Source organism: Parus major, chromosome 2 (assembly GCF_001522545.3).
Source record: "Parus major isolate Abel chromosome 2, Parus_major1.1, whole genome shotgun sequence".
NCBI lineage: Eukaryota > Metazoa > Chordata > Aves > Passeriformes > Paridae > Parus > Parus major.
The window spans coordinates 53,959,269-53,978,949 of record NC_031769.1 but is presented as its reverse complement, the minus strand read 5'-3'; the positions used below and the strand labels follow the sequence as shown (position 1 = coordinate 53,978,949).

Sequence of the window (19,681 nt, the reverse complement as noted above, 5' to 3'; positions counted from 1 at the left end):
GTTTCAACCATCAAAACAAAGCACTGTATTATTTATATTTAGAAATAGTAACATTTCAGTGAGTTTCACTGATACATACACAAAGAAAATGCTAGAAAATTTGTTTGCATTTATTTTGCTACCTAATAATTCAGCAATTGTCTTTGAAGCAATGTGGGTTCAGATACCGTCTCATAGACCTGTGGTACACGGGTGAGGAAGTGCAAAAGTGTAAAAGCGCTGCAGAACTTAGAGATGTTATGGACACTAACTGTGAAGCAGGGAGCACAGTGCCTGTGGAATAGCAGGCCACATAACTTTCTCAGTCTTTCCTGAGAAAGTGGCCTGGGAAATCATAGGGAGGAATTAAAACAATCCTCAGAGATAGAAGACAGCCTTGCAGGTGCTGTTTGTCTGTTCCTTGTTTTCTTTCAAGAGAAGGTCGAGGGGTGGAGTACCCCACTGACCAGTGATGGTGATGTGTTAGTTTACTAACTAATAAGAGTTTTCTTTTCTGTACTTTCACGTATCAGTCTATAACAAAGATCTGAGGTAATAAACTGGGAGAAATTCTCCAGTTCGACTCCACAAGAGAGTCTGTGTCGTTCTTCTGGCCGTTCCCAATAGAGCGACAAGATGTTTTTTGCAAATTGCTGAGGCTGCTAAAATATCTCTGGACCTCTACACTAGGCTGAGACTCCGTTTAAGTTATTCCCACGTGCCCATGAAACCATCCTGTATTGCTACTGAGTTCAAAAATGTTTCAGCAGTCTCCCTTTTCAATGGCATCCTTAATAGAACCTCTTGTGCAGCACTTTTCTTTCATCTGTTTTCTTCATGTCCAATGCAACCTGTCCTTATAGACAGAAGAATACAGCCTGAAGAAAGTCAGAAGGGTAGAATCTCACAAATCTGCATTTCCCATTAAGCAACTCTAGTAATCCAGGATTTTTCTTTCAGCCACTGCACAAAAATTGATGGATAAGGCTTACCAGCAGAACTAAGTATTATGTGAACTAGACATTATGTGAAAGGAATGATTTTCCCTCAGAATGCTTCAATGTTTTTTTTTTAATCTAATGACTGTTTCTGTTAAGTTTGTTTCTGGTTACCACACTTTTTTGTTTGTTTTAAAATAAACTGGAGATGTTTATGAAACAATAGATTGCATATAAAAATTGGTGTCAAAAATGCAATAAATGTTATCCTTACCATTTGCTTTCTTTGATTCATCCCCCACACTAAACTTATCTTTTCTGTCCAATTTATTGTCTTCCTTTAATTCACCTAGAAAGGAGCAATAAGAAACAATAAGAAACACTATAAGCATTTTAATGCAGAGTGCATTTTAATGTTTATAACTCAATGAAATTGCAATACCCAAAGGAGATGTTGTTCCTTAGGAGGAAAGGTCTGAGTTCAAAAAGAACTTAATTAACACATTTTCATAGAACAAAGCACCAGAAAAAAATATCCAACTCCTAAAGGTAAACAAGTTTTAAATCCTTTTAAATCCATACAATTCCTCTGATTGTGTGTGGGCCATTAAAACCTGATCATAAGCTTCATTTCAGAATTAGAAGTCTAAAACATTTATGCTTTCCAAAGAAATAATATCCTGCAAGGATTCACCATAAGTGTCTGTTTTAAAGAACCATCTTAGATATTCTGAACAGGCCTATGTAATTTTGCCTTTCTTTCTCTTAGCAGATTCCTTTATCCACAGATTTGTTTGTGTTGGTATCAGGGAACAATCAACCTAGCATTGATCATTGCCTTTAGAGTCTATGTAGCAAACCAAAAAAATCAAGGCCTTTGGCAGAGCAATGGTTCATGCAGAATGAAAATAGCAACTTAAGATGGGGTGTACTTTATGAAGGAATGACAAGCAAGAGTGACTCTTTTTTTTTTTTTTTTTGCCATAGAGTAAAGTACATCAGACCTTACCAGACTATCCCTTCACTGAATGAGAATGCCAAATGCTAGATCAAATAAAAACTTATATGAAAAGCTGTGGCAGAACAGAGCTATTTCAGCTGCAGTGTCCAAACAGCAAGAAAGGGCTTTTCCTTTTGTGATGCACACCTCAAAACAAAAAGCTGTAAAAGTCTCACTTCAGAATTCTGTAAATGTGACACTGTATTACAGTGATGCTTATTCAATTTATATTACTATTTTTTGGTACTATAACTACTTCCCAGTCTTTGGATCAAGATTAAAGGCATTAAGTGTTAAAGAGTATATGATCTGCCTTCAAAATTCTCATAGGCAGTGGGTATTTATTTTTGTAACAGCTCAAAAAAAGAAAAATTGTAGAGAAATGAGGTCTTCCACAATGTGCCTTAACATTAGCATATTCATTATTCTTGTATGGTAGTGGATCAATCTCTCTCTCCAATTAAGCTTCATCATAGTATCAAAGAGTATAAAAGAGGAATGGTTTTCAAACCCTAAAATATTTAACAAGATGGAACCAAAGCATGTTCTGTTCAGTTTTTATTCAAAACTTTTCATGTTTATCTTCCTAAGCTCACTGTGTGGGTGAAAAAAAAAAAGGTGCAAGACAATACAGGACAAGCAGCACCCTCTTCAACTGATCACACTACCACTGACTTGGGGTCTTTGTACAAAGAGATTATGGGCAGATCCAACAGGGTTTAGGTGTCTGATGAAGGTGGTCTTAAAAAGAAAGGGGGTCAGTCTTCAGGAACTGAAACAAATATGCACATAGAAAAGCACAAAAGTATTCTTGCATTTCCTCCACCATCATACAGCTGATGGTAATGATGAACTAACAAAACCTTTTTGACCATTGCATAAACAAGTTGCTAAGTGTGTGCAGGAAAAAATGCTGACTATCTACACATGCACTATTTCAGAGTTCCATATCTCAAACTCACCTGATAACAAAATTTCTGAACTTTCAGTGAATATTATGAAAAGGGGACTTTCGAGTAATGTAATATCTACCTTGTCATACTGCCAGCAGCAGAGCAGAATAATGACCATAATGATCTTTTCAAACAGATTACAGAGGCAGAGAAATAATAAGACAAATACATTAGATGATATATTAACATACAGACATAAAGGAAGCTGTGGTAAATCTAGGCATATGAATGTTAAAATTTCATCAGTCCCCAGAAACTCTGCAGTGATTGTTCCTCATAAAGGTCTTATCCCATAAATAAAGGAGCAGAATTTCTTTTCCTGAGGAAGACAATAATTTCCAGAAATCACTATAATTCCTTTTAGAGCACTTTTGACACCTTCAGCAGAGACACATTGCCAACAAAAGGACTAGCAAAATCACTAGAGTGTTGGGAAGGATGAGACAGGGAAACCTTATGAATATGATTGTTTAGCAAAAGATTCTGAAAATATGAAGCCTAAAATCGAAGTAGAAATGAGAGCTAGCTTTGAGTCATGGGATACTGAGTGCTAGTTAATAAATACCCGAAGAACAATAGCCTCGCCAGCTAAAGGAGAATCCCTGTTGATGAAACAACGTCCTTCTGCAGATAGAGAATGCAAAGGTCAAGCAGCAAGAGAAGAATTTGTGAAGATTTTAGAGTTTGAAATGTAATATTGTATGGTAATATAGTAGTTCCTATAGGGTATATGTAAATTCTTTAGTGGGTGTGTGTCGTAGTGATTGGTTATTGGGATTTAGAATATTCACTATAGAAAAGCATATATTGTATTGTAACAAGAACTTCACTCTCTTATTCTGCCCTCTCTTAACTCTCTTGTGTTCTCTCTTACTCCTCTCTTGTTTCCCCCTTTCTCTTAAGCCTCCCTTGTTCTCCCTGTTCTCTCCCTCTTACTCTTATTTCCCCCTCCCTCTCTTTAACCTCTCTTCTCTTGCTCTCCCCACTCCGCTCTCTCTCCTTCCATGGCCACGTGTACTGGCTGACAGCAGATACAGGTCTCTTCCTCCCTTTACCCATATAATAAATTGCTTATACCTGAACAGCTTGACCCTGGAGAAGTCTCTCACCATGAGCGAGTGTTTTGTACATCTATACTAGAGCACACATAATCCCCATATTGTTAGAAGCAGGCAAAACTAAGGACTGCAGAAGAAAAGTCTGGTGCAGACTAACTCACATTTCGTATTTCCCTGACCTTTTTGTCTTCCTGAGGGTCCCATTCCTGTTCACACATGTAACACTGTCTGAAGAAAAATCCCATGAATTAGAGAGAATGACAGCTTTGATTCCCACAGCCCTTCCAATCTAAAAAAAAACCTTAATTATGAAGGAATTACTGGGAAAAGCCAGCAACCCTGAGAATGATATCAGGAATTTTTTAAACAGAAATTTCAGCATCTCCTGCCATTTAAACTCACTACTTGAGCCTGGACTTTCAAAGCCTAAATTCTCATTCAGTCTTTTTCTAAGAGGAGGCTTCTAAGTGGTTTTTCCACTACTTTTGGACTGCATGGTACTAGCCAAGTTTGTGATAAGATACATGTGGCTGTACTGCCATTTTTTGATATCGGACCAGAGAGCAGGAGCTGTGCAGGAAAGGATAGTGAAATGGCCAAAAGACAAGTGATCTCTGATTTTTTAAGTGATCTAAAGTTTTTTTAATGTTTAATAGAATTTTCAGATATTTTTTCCACTTTTTTTGGGTGCAGAATGGGGTTCTTATTTTAACTCAGTTCCACAGCAAGTTAAAATAACTGGAATAAAATTTCTGTCAAAAAAATCCTCAAAAAATAAAGGCTAGTGATCGTCCTTATAAAAAATAAACCGAGCAAAGGAAGGCTAGATGAAATAAATCCTAAAAATAGAGAGGAGAAAAACTGGTTGTTCCAAAACATAATTCCATCTGAGGCTCAAATCAAAGATGCCTTTAATTTGCTTTAAAATGAGTTTATAAGGCAACTTTGGCTCCTCCTCTGTCAGTTACTCAAGCAATGAAGATGTTCATTGAAGCAGGAATATTTTTTTCAGCTTTCCATGCTGTGTATCATAACAGGCTACTTCAGTTCCATGAAAAAACTAATTTTTCCTTTTTTCCAAGCAGGGATGCTAAACCCTATCTACAGAAGAACACTACTTGGAATTTAATTTAGTTTCTGATTCTCATATGTTGCTGACTATGCCTGTATTCAGAAAGAGACTCTGGGCTGAGGAATGCTTTTTCAGGACATCAGGTTCCCCCATCACTATGGTGAGATACTGGTTTTAGGGCTGATTTATGTTTCAGTAGGAGAAGAGAACTCACCATTCTGGACATGCTGTTTCTCTTCTTCCACAGTATGATGAGGATACATTTTCTTATCTGTCCTAGGTGCATTTTTCTCTTGATAGGCTTCATGTGTGCTCATACCACTTTGCCAGGTGCCATTTACAGGATTCTTACTGGAATCTGCACTTTTGCTTTCCCCAGGATTTGGTTCTTTGCTCTTTTCTGTCTTTGCTCCTGTGACATCTTCACCTGGCTTCCCATCCTGTTCATCTCTTTCCTTTTCCTCTGTTCCCTGACCAGCATTTTCCTCTGATTCTTTCTTAGCTTTTTCTTCTGCATCCTCAGCAAAGAGAGAAGCCAAAAAAGGGAAAAAAAATCACAACTATCAGTCAATTTGACAAGAACAACACACATATCTAAATCTACTTCAGATTTTCACGTGCAAACAAATTTACTTAGATAAATATAGAAACTGATTTGACAATGGAAAAAGAACATAGGAGGACATTTAACAAAATATTCTGAAAATAACCCCCCTGGTTGTCCTAAATGTATTTTATGCACATCCTTTTTTTACCATATAAAGTTCACCTTTGAAAAAGTGGTTCCTCAAAATTCTTAAAAGGCAAAAAGAAATACTAGCTACTGAAGGCTGTAGGGATGTCTCACAGATTTCACAGACTATTCTGAGTTGGAAGGGATCCATAAAGTGCACCTCTTAAGTGAATGGGCCATACAGAGGTCAAGTCCATGCTCTAACCAACTGAGCTAATGTCAAGGTCTCATGGCTTACAGGATTCCTCTCATTTGGGGATCTGAAAAAAAAAAGCTTTATTCTGCATCTGAACCACAGGACACAACTTTGTCTCAGGAGAATTTGGCTTGCTAAAACACCATTAGATAAGTGTCTCTTGTCAAAAGTAGTGTCAGAAAATACTTTATCTAAATGGTGCTTTGTACAGTAGAGTGTTTGTTTAGTGTTTTGTTCGTTGCTCTTTAATGATGATCATTTAAGCAAAAAAAAAAACTCCAATCAGTAATAAACTCACTTTTCCCACATAGTAAGAGAATTTTTTATAAATATACTCAGGATGAAAACAGCTCACTGAGGCTTCTAGGGACAATGCCATTACCAAAGGGAATACAGTATTTTACAAATAATTTAATAATAATATTAGCTACAAAAATAGCAATAATAGGTTCCTTCCTTTCAGATCCCAAATTTTATTTTCTGTCAATAAACAGTAAATGTTTCTGTATTCTCTTAATAATAATTGTTTTTATTAGCAATGCATCTTGGTTGCAAGACACCAGTTTGTCAAGGGTCAGCAATTTAAGCCCCTGATGTGTGGTAGGCCTTGCTACAAGACAGTCAAGGAGAGTGGTGCAGAAACCTGTTGCAAGTCAAGAGAAAATAGCATCTGAGCAAAGATACTGATGCCAGTGGTCTGGAGTCCAAAAACAGTTCCTTAGTCCTTAGCCCATACAAAGGCATGCTGGGCCATATGTTTGTATAAAACTTTCAGGATTAAAAAAAAATATGCACGCTTGTACTGCTAAATGTATCTAGAAAGACAGAAATTATGTAAAAGTCTCCCACAGGTCTTGCACATAGGATTTTTATATAGTTTATGCTTAGTCAAGAAAATACCTGGTACCTGTTGAAATTAAATTCTTAAAACTAGTTACCTGTATTGTAATTTGTAATTTCATTCACTCAACTCTCCTACACCACAAAACACTGACCATGCTAAATGTTTTGCTTGTTTGGTTAGCTTTAATTTGGTCCATAAGGAATTGCTAGGTATTAAATCAAACAAACAAACAAAAAAGAAACAAACAAACAAACCACAACAAAACAAAAACAAGCGAATCCCTCAAACACATACACACACACACAAAAAAACAACAACCAAAAAACCCAAAAACCAAAAAAAAAAAAAAACCAAAAAAAACCCCACAAAAACACCAGGGAAAAAATAGCACCAAAACCAACCAACCAACCAAAAAAGTCCCTGGGAAATAAACATATTTTGAATTATAGTTATGTTTTCATTTTCATGGAATGCCTAGAAAGTGTTTTTCATTAATGGCAAGTTTTAATCACAAAGGAAAATTTATTTTTAAATAATGCATGTTTTCCTGAATCTTTAGACTGTCTTTCAGTTGGAGAGGAAAAATCTGCTCTGGCATTTTGGAGAACTATGCCAAATCCCTAAAGTCACAGCCACATAATACATTAAGATCAAACTCCTTCCATTTATATAAAATAAAACAACTCCATTAAATAAGGGATTGAGCAAGAACAATTCAGATCAGAGAATAAATTGCATCACAGTTTCATGAAGAAAAGAAAAAACAGTGAAATAGTCCTCCTTTTTTTTGTTCCAAATCTGGTCTAAATCACCTAAGGGTTCTAGGATACATTGGGCAATCATCCATACCCTTGAGCAAAAGGGCAATTACACCTAAATAATTCTTAAAAGATGGTTCTCAGTATTTCCAAAAGAACTCCAATAATAGAGATTTGCTAATGTCTAACTTATTAGACATTATAAAAATATCTATAATAACCTGCCAGTTTTTTCTTAATGGTCAGAGTAATTGAGTAAAAAATAATTTCCTTATTTTGAAGCTGCAGTAGTCCTCAAAAAACTGCTTTCAGCTATATACTTCCTTAGCTATAAACAAGTTATCACAATTTTCATTGCTGTACTCCGCATTGTCCACAAGTGGTTCATATGGTTTTTTTTAAACTGTAGTGGCCAAAACTGGACACAGAACAGCACTGAGGGCCTTGTTACTGCTGAAAAGATGAGAAGAATGCCAGGGGTCTTAGAAGCAAAGCCTTTTGAGGGGTTTTTTAGTGTCTGGGGTGGGGGGCGTGTTACTTTGCTTTGCTTTGCTTTGCTTTGCTTTGCTTTGCTTTGCCTTGTCTTGCTTTGCTTTGCTTTGCTGGTTTTTTTCAGTGGTAGTGGGATGTTGGTTGGGCCTTTTTTCAGTTTCATGACAGTACTGAGCCCTGGTCAACCTTCAACCAACACAGCCCTCATTTTCTTCTGAAATGTTTGCAGTCTATCTCAGACTGATGACATCACACACATTTTCAGTTTCGTTCCTAATGAATTTTCCAAGTTATGACCAGAAATATGAAACTAGCTGGGAATAGAGAATATCCATCTCCCCTGAACTAACCCCCAACTACCAACCATGTCTAAAACTACCACCCCCTTTCAACCTGTACAATGAACAATTGATAAACCTATATTTACAAATACCATTCGAACTATTTTTGCACCCACTGAGTCTGATTTGTGACTTTAGAGGAATTCCCTTTAATTTTTTCCTCCTCACATTTTTCGCATCCTCTTCGTTATGTACACTTATAAGAAGAATATAATTCACAGGTGAGTCACAATGTCCCTATCTTTCTGAATTCAGAGTGGCTTATTGAATTCAATAGGTGGATTGAAACTAACAGTTTGAGAATGGTTAGACTGAAGACGAGCTTGAAGAAGAAGAGGTCAACAGAATTTTATAATTTCACTAACAAAGGCTGTTACCTTTGGTGGCTTGTGCTTTCCATTTCTCCCTGTTCTGCTGCACCACCTCAGTCCAGGTGGCTTTAAAACATTTGAAGTCCACGGTGAGTATTGAGCAGTTGGATGAGGCACTTCCTTCGGACCCAGTGACATTGACACTCGATCTTTTAACTCCAGAGGAACTAATGCTATTCAAACTGGGACACAATATCACAAAACACAGAAGAAATCAGCATCCCATACACTCAAATACAGCTAAGAAAAAATAATAATTGAAAGTCAGATAACAGAGCTACCTATGAAAAACTAAGCTTGAATCCCTTATCCTTCCCCTCTCTCCTGCCCCAGGCCAACCAATATTAAATCAAAGAGTGCAACCTCAGCCAGTCTTAGAAATAAAGGGCTGCTTTTCCCCATCTATTATTTTAGCATTCATTCTCACTAAGAAATAGAATCACTCAAAGTGCTGTAACTATTTTTGTGTGTATCTTCACACCCTAAATATTACTGGAGAGTCAGACAATTCTAGAAATCAAATATGTCAAAAGAGGAGTTTCCTATATTTCACCAATGGGAGGTATTAGGCACAGGTCAGTTTCTGTCAAGGGCTTGGTGACCTCAGCTGAGGCCCAGGCATTCATTTCTGTTACAGATCCTACAGCTGACTTTTGATGCTTTATTGTGAACATTTTAATAAAGGCAATAAAGTAACTGACATAGAAAGATATTAGTGTTTGGTCTTTGTTTGCTCAAGAGCAAAGTCACCTGGGGGAGCAAATCCTGACTTGATAGCATTACTCTAGGGAGCACTAGCCATGTGGCATTTGAATCCTAAGATATGCCTTGTCAATTAAAATACTAAAAGTGCAGTATCTGAAACAGCAGTGCAGGTTGAACGGGCCAAGACTTCCTACATCTGAACTCCAGGTGAATTGTGGTGGTTCTTCACACATTTGCATAACCCTAAACACTGTCAAAAAAGTGCGCTTATTCTTTTTATCCATCATTTGGGTTTCAATCCCATTTATACTTCTAGGCATGAAGAAACAAGTGCCTCCCAATTATCCTCATTACTTTCTATCTGACATTAGTGACTAAGAGAGCACTGAGTGTATCTGATTGCACGGCTACAAACATTTGTGCTCCTTGCCTTAGAAGGGATGACTCAGGCTGATGCCACCCTCCTCCCTCTTGGACCTCCTCCGGGCTGGACTTTTCCTGCACAAAGTCACCTCATGAGGTGAGCTGTGGTGTTGACAATGCAGATATGAGTCTTTAAACCACAAGAAAGCATACACTGTAGAGGAGGGAAACCAGGGCAGTTGATTGCAAGGGCAGCTCATACAGAGTGAAGGGAGAGGGTGCAAAGCTATTCACCTGGAACGCCTAAATCCAGACATGCCAGAGTGGGAAGCTTCATCAATTAGCGGAGTCACAATTTTCTCTGTCATGTCAGTCAGCACAGTAAAGGTGGGTTCCACAATGTAATCAATGAAACCTGAACAGAAACACAAGCAGAGTCAAGCAGGCAAGGGGAGGATTTATGTGGAGTTCCTCTTCAATGACTACAGATGACCACACTGTAAATTACAGTAAAAAAAAATTATAACTTGAAAGAGGGATAAACAAATACTAGAAAGGGAAAACTGAGTTATACATTAATCCCTGACCCAAGACCCTCAATATAGCATGCATTAAAAGGTACCTACTTAAACATTGGAAAGAAACTTCAGCAAATCAGAACATAAAGAGACTAATCAAGACTTGTTTTATAAGAGTAGCGAAGTCAAATCGAAGAATATTGAAGTCAAATTCCTATAGATTTTGATAAAACTTAAAATTAAACCTCAACTTCAAAGAACTCTCTCAAAGAAAATGTAACAGTAATAATACCAGTAAATTTAAACCACCCTTACTGCTTATCAGTATGTTGCCGTGGATTATCTCAGTGCTTGGCCAGCTTTTATCTTGTTGATAATAAAACAGATCTAGGTGCTTTCCCCACATTTTTTAATATTAAAAAAAGGGGGAAAAAATAAATATTTTCTACTTCAGTATACAGTTTAACAGAGATTAATATGGCTCTGATCTGAATGTTGGGAAAAGCATACTGAAGAGCCCTGTGGTCATAAGGTCATGAGATGGAGGAAAATCCAAACTGCATGAACAAAATGTGAATATGAGTAGCTTACAGTAGCTTACACATTTCTCTAATTAATTTAGCACTTCACTTACGAAATTACTTAGTGCTGCAGTTAGCCAAGAAAACAACTAAGTCCTTAATCCCTTCTAGGGCATATTGAAATCCAGGTTACAATTACTACTGTTAAAAATCCCTATCATTAATTTTTTAGATATTTTTTAATTATCAACAATTATTTATTCATTAATAATATTGTAATTTCTCTGACCAGGTCATGATATGTTTCCATGGCACTGGTGATTCTAGGTGATAACTGAACAACAAAAGAAGAGATCACGTGGTTCAGGCATCTGAATTCACAGGTGCATCAATCCACATCCTGAGTGCAAAGCAGTTGAGCATCCTCCTAGTTCCATTTCTCTCCCCATATTTTTGCTAAATTTCTAAAAGGATTGATTATTAGGTGTATTTTCATGCCAATCAAATTAAAGATGTTACTTTCAAGTAACATTCTGTAAATCTGGAGACACATGCAGTCTTATCTGAATATGTGAATCATGCGTCTCCATAACACTTATCTCAGTTATGGGTCAGTCTTATCTATTAAAATTTATTTAAAAAAAAGAATTCCCATGTAGTTAATCAGAAATGCGTGCAGTATAAACTTTGAACAGGAAATTGTATGCTAGATCACAACCCAGACAGTCCCAGCAAACTTAATATAATTTTTTTAAGCACTAAAAATTTTACTGACTGAGAGCAGTGTTAAGCATGCAACAGAAATCCTAGGACAATGAGAACTTGATTTACACATTTGTGTGTGTGTCTGTCTATATGTCTCTTCTATTCCCCTTCACTCAAAATCTTATTTGCCACTTAATGACCAAAGCAACCCAAGTCATAGTACCTTGTCATTCTGCTCAGCAAGTAATACCACTGCCATTTGCTTCTTCACCACTAACAACCCTGAGATGTGCAAATCTCTGATATCAGGCACATGAATGTGTCACTAACTTCAGCAGCAAGACAGTGGGATATGTTTTGTGAGATACTGACCAGTTGCAGATAAACACATTAAACAGCAGTGTTTAAGAACCAATTTTTCCCTGTCAGAGGTCTTGCATCTTATCAACAAAGATAAGCAGAGGTGCCAAAAGGAACCACAGGTAAAAAACTCAAATACATAGGACAACTTTTCTTTGATAAGTTACATTTTTGCCTCTACTCCCATTAATATAGATAAGTTATTCAACTATGTTACCTTAAAATAGTTATTATAATAAAGTTGGAATCATAATCTGCTAGTGTAGAAAAAAAAAAAACTAGGACTTTACTAAAAATTGTGTAACTTTTGCCATATTCCTACATGCCTTCCCTTCCATTGTATACTCTTACTCTTTATCTGAAAACACTTAGATTTAAATATGGTAATTTAGCTTGCTACTTAAAAACCTGAATATCATATAATGAGCCTGAGTTTTAAAACCTATTAATACTAATGACCAGTTTATCATCTTTTTCCTCCATGAACAGAATGAGCATGATAAACATTTCTGTACCCTAGAGACTAAGATGATTTTACCAGTTAATGCTGCATGCTAAGAGTGAATCCCAAGCATATGCCTAGTGTTCACTCATTATAATTTTGAACATCAACATAGAAAAAATTGGGTAGAGGAAGTTTCTCTAAAGTCCATGAACATGCACTCATCTGCCTTTAGGCAATGTTTTCTGGAAGTGCATTTTTATTTCTTGACAGTAAAAAGACAAAAAATAAAACATGCTATTGCATTTATCAGCTGCAAAAGAGGACAATGACAATGAAGGCTGATCTTCTGTAACACAAGCTTCCTAGAGTTGGAACCAGAGAAGTTTTAGCTCCTGATATTCTTGTTGGAAAATATGAAAGTCTTGGTCTGGTTTTCTTTGCAGTTTTTTCTCTCCCCCACTCTGACAAGGAGCTTGACTTCCCAACAAAAATCTCTCCCAGTTTCTGTACTTTACTATGGTACAGAAATATTTGCCATACTCATTCTATTGAATATGAAAAAGGATGATAAATTGGTCATTATAATTAACATTAATAGGTTTTCAAAATAAAGTTCAATAATTTATATTCATGGGGTTTTTATTTATCAGTTTAAACTGAACAATGTTTTCACAATCTGATGCAACAGGAGAGAAACATTCTTTCCTTTGAGGAGTATTGTTCTGTTGGATTGCTTAATTTCATGCAAGAAGTCCATATTGCCAAAACCTTCTGTCTGCATTTTTGAAAAGTTTTCATTAATGAAAATGTGTGCCCACTGTTGTTGCATCTACAATGACCTTACAGCAGCAAAACTACAAACAAGCTGAGCCACCAGAAAATTATTTCTAGGCTGTGTCCTTGCTAGAACAAAATGCACAATTTTATTTCACGAAGAACACAGGTTTTTAATTTGTGAGAATTGATGGCTGCTTGGTGCAGATGACAATCATAGAATCATTAAGGTCGGAAAGGACCTTTAAGATCATCATGTCCAACCATATAATAGCACAATTTGGAATTCAGTAAGAACTTACTTCTGCAAAGAAATGTAATTACTATTCCAGGAAACAATTCTTTCAGACTATTAATTGGGTAAATAAATGAATGAAAGGAGATAATCTGTCTGACAATCTAGTCTACAACTTTGAAAGTCTGATCTCAGCAGTTAGCCAGAAAACAGGTGGTTGCAATTTAACAAAAGGGACATTAGAGAAAGACACTGTCAAAATGTGCTGCAGACTGAAAAATTAATAATTTAATAATGGTAGAAGGCAAAAAATAAAGAGTAGTCCATTAATGTCAATGGATTATTAAACTGCACAAATGATATATGACTAAATAAGTCTGCCTTTGCCTACTGAAAAGTGCCTCTAAGGTAAATTGTATTTGTGCTGATTTAATATAACATTAATTTTGCAGTAGCTTGACACAAGGGGGATCAGAACAGAGGTTTCTTTCTTCTTCTGAGGAAAGGTCTGAGCAAAGGAGCACAAAAAGAGAGGACCGGGGAGACTGGTTCCCAAGCATACATAAACCTATGTAGAGGGACCCCAGGGAAGGCACAACTTCTCTTCCCTGTAATGAGTGAGGAACATATCTAGAAGCTGATAAAATGGATGTGTAAGAGAAGTATCTACCTGTACTTTCCCTCACAGCAGCCATAGAGGGAGAGTTTATCTTCTCCCACAACACTGCAATAAGCCTATGTCCATGACTCTTCAACATCAGTTTTAGTTGAGACTGTCATACTTCAAGTTTGTTGCTGCTTTCCTCCACCAAGCTACTGGCAGAACACACAGTTGTATGGTAGCTTATTATTCCAGAGGAGTAAATGCTGCAAGCCTGGTAACCAGGCCAGGCTTGTACAGGGCTCTTCAAACTCAGATTCTTAGGTGAATTGTCTAAACTTCCAAAGCCAGAAAAATCTGGGATGCTGTCTCTGAGATAATGGCTTGATTACCAGGAACAATTAAATAATTTTAAACAGAAACAGCATTTAGCCAAAGATATGAATCTGTACTTTCCTAGATTCAGAAAAATCTTTGTTTCATTCTTTAAGAGAAATTTCGTGCTTCAAATTTTTTTGCTTTCTTTAATATATTTTCTGTCTTTCTGGTTTTCTCAATTTTAGTGTCCATGTTATCTTTCCTTTTTTATTCCATTTGGCTACCCATTCTCCAGTTGAGGCTGAAACATGTTATTCTACTTCACTTACTTCCAAGGCATAAAAATCCACCCACAAATCCACCTTTTCCATTTTCTCTTCATTGCACCAATCCCCCTGAACAGTTTTACATCACTTAGCCCTTCTTCCTCTTTCACTAAATGTGAAACTTATTGCCTCATCCTACCCCTACTTTTTCACTCAGTAACTGAAGAAGAGGTAGAGAAAATGCTGCTGGTAAGTCTATAAAAAGATCTATTTTTCTGAATGGATGGCAAAGGAAAAGGTTTGCTAGTTGCTTGGCTTCAATGAAAAACAATGGTTGGTTTAAAGCATTGGGAAGGAAAGGGTGAAAGGAATAAATTGTTTTGTCCAGGTCATCTAAGGAACTGACATTACATTTTCATATACACCAACAACACCAACAACAGTGATATTTGCATGTGTGCCCCTGTCTTCACAACTCACAAAATCATGGAGTAAGTGTCATAACCACGTACTGTAGTTATTTCTGCAGACATGTCAGAGGTAATTTGGTTACTGTATGGAACCATCACCATAAATTTAATGGCTCCTCTTTGAATTGTTGATCTAGGGAAAATAATGCCATCGTGTCTTACTTCCTCTCTTCAACATAATTCCAAATTATGAGATCACTAGGATCTTAACACTACTGAGAAGATGAAGTGTTTCTTTTAAGATGCTACTTTGCTTGCACCAAAAGGGACATACCTATTTGAGACTGAGCAACCATAGTAGATTTCCGATCACACAGAGGAGAGAAGGGCAGCCCTAGTTCTGCTTCTTTGTCACCCTGGAGAAAAAAATTAAGAAGTTTTAAAAGACAAGACACATTGCACTTTTCATATATTATGTTATGACTATAAAAGCCTCTCCTTTTACTTTCTTTAATTATGTTCGGATTTTGTTTAGACTGGGGCTTTATAACATAAACTGTAGAGAATTTGAGTCTCACTGGAAAAGTTGTAACCCAAGGAGAAGTTGGTGAATTAAGCATCTTGATTCCAGTGACTTTTCACTAGAACTTTCCCTGCTTGCTTGGTACTTCTACGCATCAACTAAAAAACATTTGAGCACAAGAATGTTTCTCACTGCAGTTCTCCAGAGAACTCAGTTCTCAGAACAAATCTTTTGTGAGAAAACATCAGTGTCAAGATTGATTTTTCAGGGCTTGCATTTCTTTGCACATCTTTTTTAGTCTTTCAGATAAGGCTGGCTGCATGCAGATTAGCAATTTTTTTTTTTTTCCCAAAAAAAACACTAACAGTTTTTTACAAGAAAGTAACCTTCTTGGTTGATGTGGTGTTGGGGAAGGTGAAACAGGGAAACCTTATGAATGTGATTGTTTGGCACTAGATTCTGAAAATATGAAGGCTAGAATCAAAGTAGAAATGAAAGCCTGCTTTGAGTTATAGGATACTGAGTACTGGTTAACCAAAGAACAATAGCCTAGCCAGCTAAAGGAGAATCCTTGTTGATAAAACAATGTCCTTCTGATAAAACAAAGTCCAAAGGTCAAGAAGCAAGGAAAGAACTTGTAAAGTTTTGTGGAATCTAAAATGCAACACTATATGTTAATATCGGGAAGCTCATAGGTTGTATGTAAATTCTTTAGTGGGTGTGTCTCATGGTGATTGGTTACTAAGAATTAGAATATTCACGATAGAAAAGGATATATTGGATTGTAACAAGAACTTCACTCTCTTAGCTCTTACCTCTTTGTTCTTAACTCTTAACTCTTACCTCTTACCCCTTACCTTTTATCCCTTTACCCCTCTCCACCATTCTTAACTCTCAGCCCCCTCTCCCTGCTCCTACCCCTCTAGTCTTCCCTGCTCTCTCCCTCTGGTTTTTCCCTCTTTCCCTCTGTTTCTCTTACTCGCTCTCTCCCCCTTCCAACCTCACCTCCCCTGCTCTCCCCGCTCTCTCCCCTCCCCCGGACCACGTGGACGCCGAGGCTGGTGGCGGACACGGGTCTCCCCTCCTTTTACCCTTGTAATAAATTGCTTATACTTGAACAGCTTGACCCTGGAGAAGTCTCTCACCGCGAGCGAGCGTTTCTTACACTCCAATAATGTGGGACAAGCTGTGGACATTGTCTACCTGGATTTTTCCAAGGCTTTTGATATGGTTTCCAATAGCCTCCTCCTAAAGACATTGATGTGTTATAGTAGAGACAAGTGATCCATGCAGCAGGTGGGGAACTGGCTGATAAGCCCCAGCCTATCAGCAAGTGGTGGTAAATACCTTCTTTTCGAACTGGCAACCTGTCACAAGCAGGATACTCCAGCAGGCAATACTGGATTAACATCCAATGCTGTTTAGTATCTTTATAAGTGATCTGGATGATGGGATCAAGTGTACCCTGTTGAAGTTTGCTGATGATACCAAACCAAGTGAGAAATGGAACATTTCTAAAGGGAGAGTCATCCTGCAGGTAGACCTGCATAGGTTGGAAGAGTGGTCTCACAAGAACCTTATGAAGTTCAACAGAGACAACTGTAAGGTCATACACCTGGGAAAACGTAATCCAAGACCACAACACAGGCTGGGAACAACACAGCTGGGGAGCAGCTATGTGGAAAAGGACCTGAGGGTCCTGTTGCACAACAAGCTAATATGAGTGAACACTGTGGTGCTCTGGAGAAGAAAACAGCAGAATGGTGGGCTGCATCAACAAGGGTGTCATCAGCAGAGATAATGAAATCATTATTACACTCTACTCAGCACCTGCCAGGCCACAGCTGGAATATGGTATTTAGATTTGGTTCCCCCTTAAAAAAAAAAAGTGGATTGGCTGCAGAGGGTCAAGAGAAGGGATACAGGCATGATGAAGCAACTGGGAAGCATGTCATGTAAGAAAGGGCTGAGAGAACTGCATTTTTTAAGCCCTGAGAAAAGAAAACTTAACAGAAACCTTATCACCATGTTCCAGTATTTAAAAGGTGGCTACAAAGAAGATGGAGACCCCCATTTTAGAAGGAGGCACAAGAAAAGGTATGGGGTAATGGACATAAGTTACTCCTGAAGAGATTCTGATAAGACACAGAATAAAAATTTTTCACAATGAGATCAGCCATTAAAATTATCTCCCCAGGGGAGTGGTGACTTCCCCAGCATTGGACACTTATAAGATTCAGCTGGATTGGGTGCTGGATCATCCTATCTAGACTGTGTCTTTTCCAAGAAAGGCTGGACCAGATGACCCTTCAATTTCCTTCCAACCTGGTGTTCTATGATGCTGTGAACATGACATTTCACATTACCTTTAGACTACATTTACATTTTAACTACATAAGTCCAGACATACCTACCAGCCCTCAGAACTGAAAGGCCTTTTCCAGCACACAAGATGGTAGAAGATAAGTGTTATAACCCCAGTTATATTTCCAGTTTTCCAGTTTTTCTAGTCACATGTTTCAACATCCCCTTTAATTTAATTCAGTCACTCTACAACATTCTTTATGTTGGGAAGATATGTATAGGATGACATAGCTGCAGTACTTCCCACAGAACATTTGAATTTAAATAGCCTATTAAATATACTGCAAAATCATTTACTTAAATTTGCAGCTCACTATAATTGTACTGGACTTCTTGCCAGTGTTCTGACTGATGTCAAATAGAAGCTAAAATATTCAGGAAACTAAGCAGAGAAAATCTTCTGTGGGTATAAGAAGAGCTGAATTCTTTTTATTTTTGTTAATATAACATACATGGAAGGGGGGGGTGCAAGTTCTGTTAGGATTTTTTGTAGAACAACAAGCAATAGTGTCCTACTGTAGTGCAATTCTGATTTATGTTAGGAGCCTGATATACAAATATCAGGTTAAAAGTAAACACAGAAATATTTCTAAGTGACATTCCTTTACTGTGTCAGCTGTGTCACTCAGAAAAAACATCTCTCAATGTCTGCTCATAAGTCTCCTTTTATTTCTTAGACCTTGTAAAAGCCACAGTGGCTAATTGTCTTGGAAAGGAACACCTGCCTGTCTTTGTGACTGCTCAGAGAGACACTTGGTTTCTAAGCTGTTTGAGCAACTTCCTAATGGCTAGCTAAAACACATTAGTAGAACTAATTCATTGAGGGAAGATGTTTGCTGTAAGAGATGCTCATAAATGTTGAACATAAAAAAACAGTGTTGTACTTCTAATCTTTCACACCAACAGCATGGTCACTTGGTGTATGAGGACCTGTGTCATGTCACATCTCAAAATGCTGGGAAATCAACAGAGCTGGGGACCTTTTCTGATATAGGTTAAGTCAGGCTTTATGTCTCTGAAGAACACTTAGCAGGAAGGAAAGGAAAAGCTCTGCAATAAGTGACCATAAGGAAATAAATATGCAATCCTAGGACAAGCAAGTCCCTTACTAACCATACTAACCATCCCTTACTAATCCCTTGGCTAGTAGTAGTTCTCAATATGGTTTAGGGATGGTATTCTCCAATTTAGTGCTCCCACTGAAAACCTCAAAACCATGCACTACTTGCTCACTCTCCATTATCTGCTCCCCTCCCCCTGGAGTGGCTTGGAAAGAAGAATTGAAGACATAAAAAAGATACAGATCATAACTTAAGAACAATCTTCTGGAAACAGTAATGAGATAAGAAAACAAACAGCAAAATCAACAATATAAATAGCAAAATTGTACAAGAGAACAGCAAGTGATTCACATGCAGATGCTCAGCATGGAGCCCAACCTGACTGCCACCACACTATCACAACCCAGAATAAAGTCCTTCCCCCATCCCAGGAAAATTATGTGAAGTGATATATAATAAACTCCAGGTCCTAGCCATGCCTCTTCTGGCTGCTGTAAAAATTACCCCATCCTGTTTGGAACCAGGACAGTACCCACCCCTTATTCTATACCATTTGCATTGTGCCCAGATCCTACATTTTCCATCTATATTAATGCATAAATATATATAATATATAAATATATATATGTATGTATTTACAAGCACTGTTATCATTTCTATAGTTAATAGCCATCCCTCCAAGATGCCTGTTGAGTTAATTTAGTCCATGAGTGTGAGTTTTATCTGTCCTAGGTGTTTTCCAGGGCAGAAGGGCTGGTGTGCTGTTGGGTGGTTGCA

The 19,681-nt window shown here is 37.5% G+C and overlaps 1 protein-coding gene across 7 annotated transcripts in view; it reads right to left on the bottom strand.

Moving 5' to 3' along the window:
* Positions 1-19,681, bottom strand: part of PDE1C (phosphodiesterase 1C) — a 207,921-nt gene that overhangs the window by 30,278 nt on the left and 157,962 nt on the right. For all 7 annotated transcript variants that reach the window (XM_015619318.2, XM_015619319.2, XM_033512002.1 and 4 more), the window contains 5 exons: positions 15,291-15,372; positions 10,098-10,218; positions 8,742-8,917; positions 5,215-5,511; positions 1,192-1,266 (listed from right to left, as the gene is read on the bottom strand). In XM_015619318.2, the coding sequence (XP_015474804.1) occupies positions 1,192-1,266; positions 5,215-5,511; positions 8,742-8,917; positions 10,098-10,218; positions 15,291-15,372 (751 nt within the window). The remainder of the gene's footprint in view (positions 1-1,191; positions 1,267-5,214; positions 5,512-8,741; positions 8,918-10,097; positions 10,219-15,290; positions 15,373-19,681) is intronic.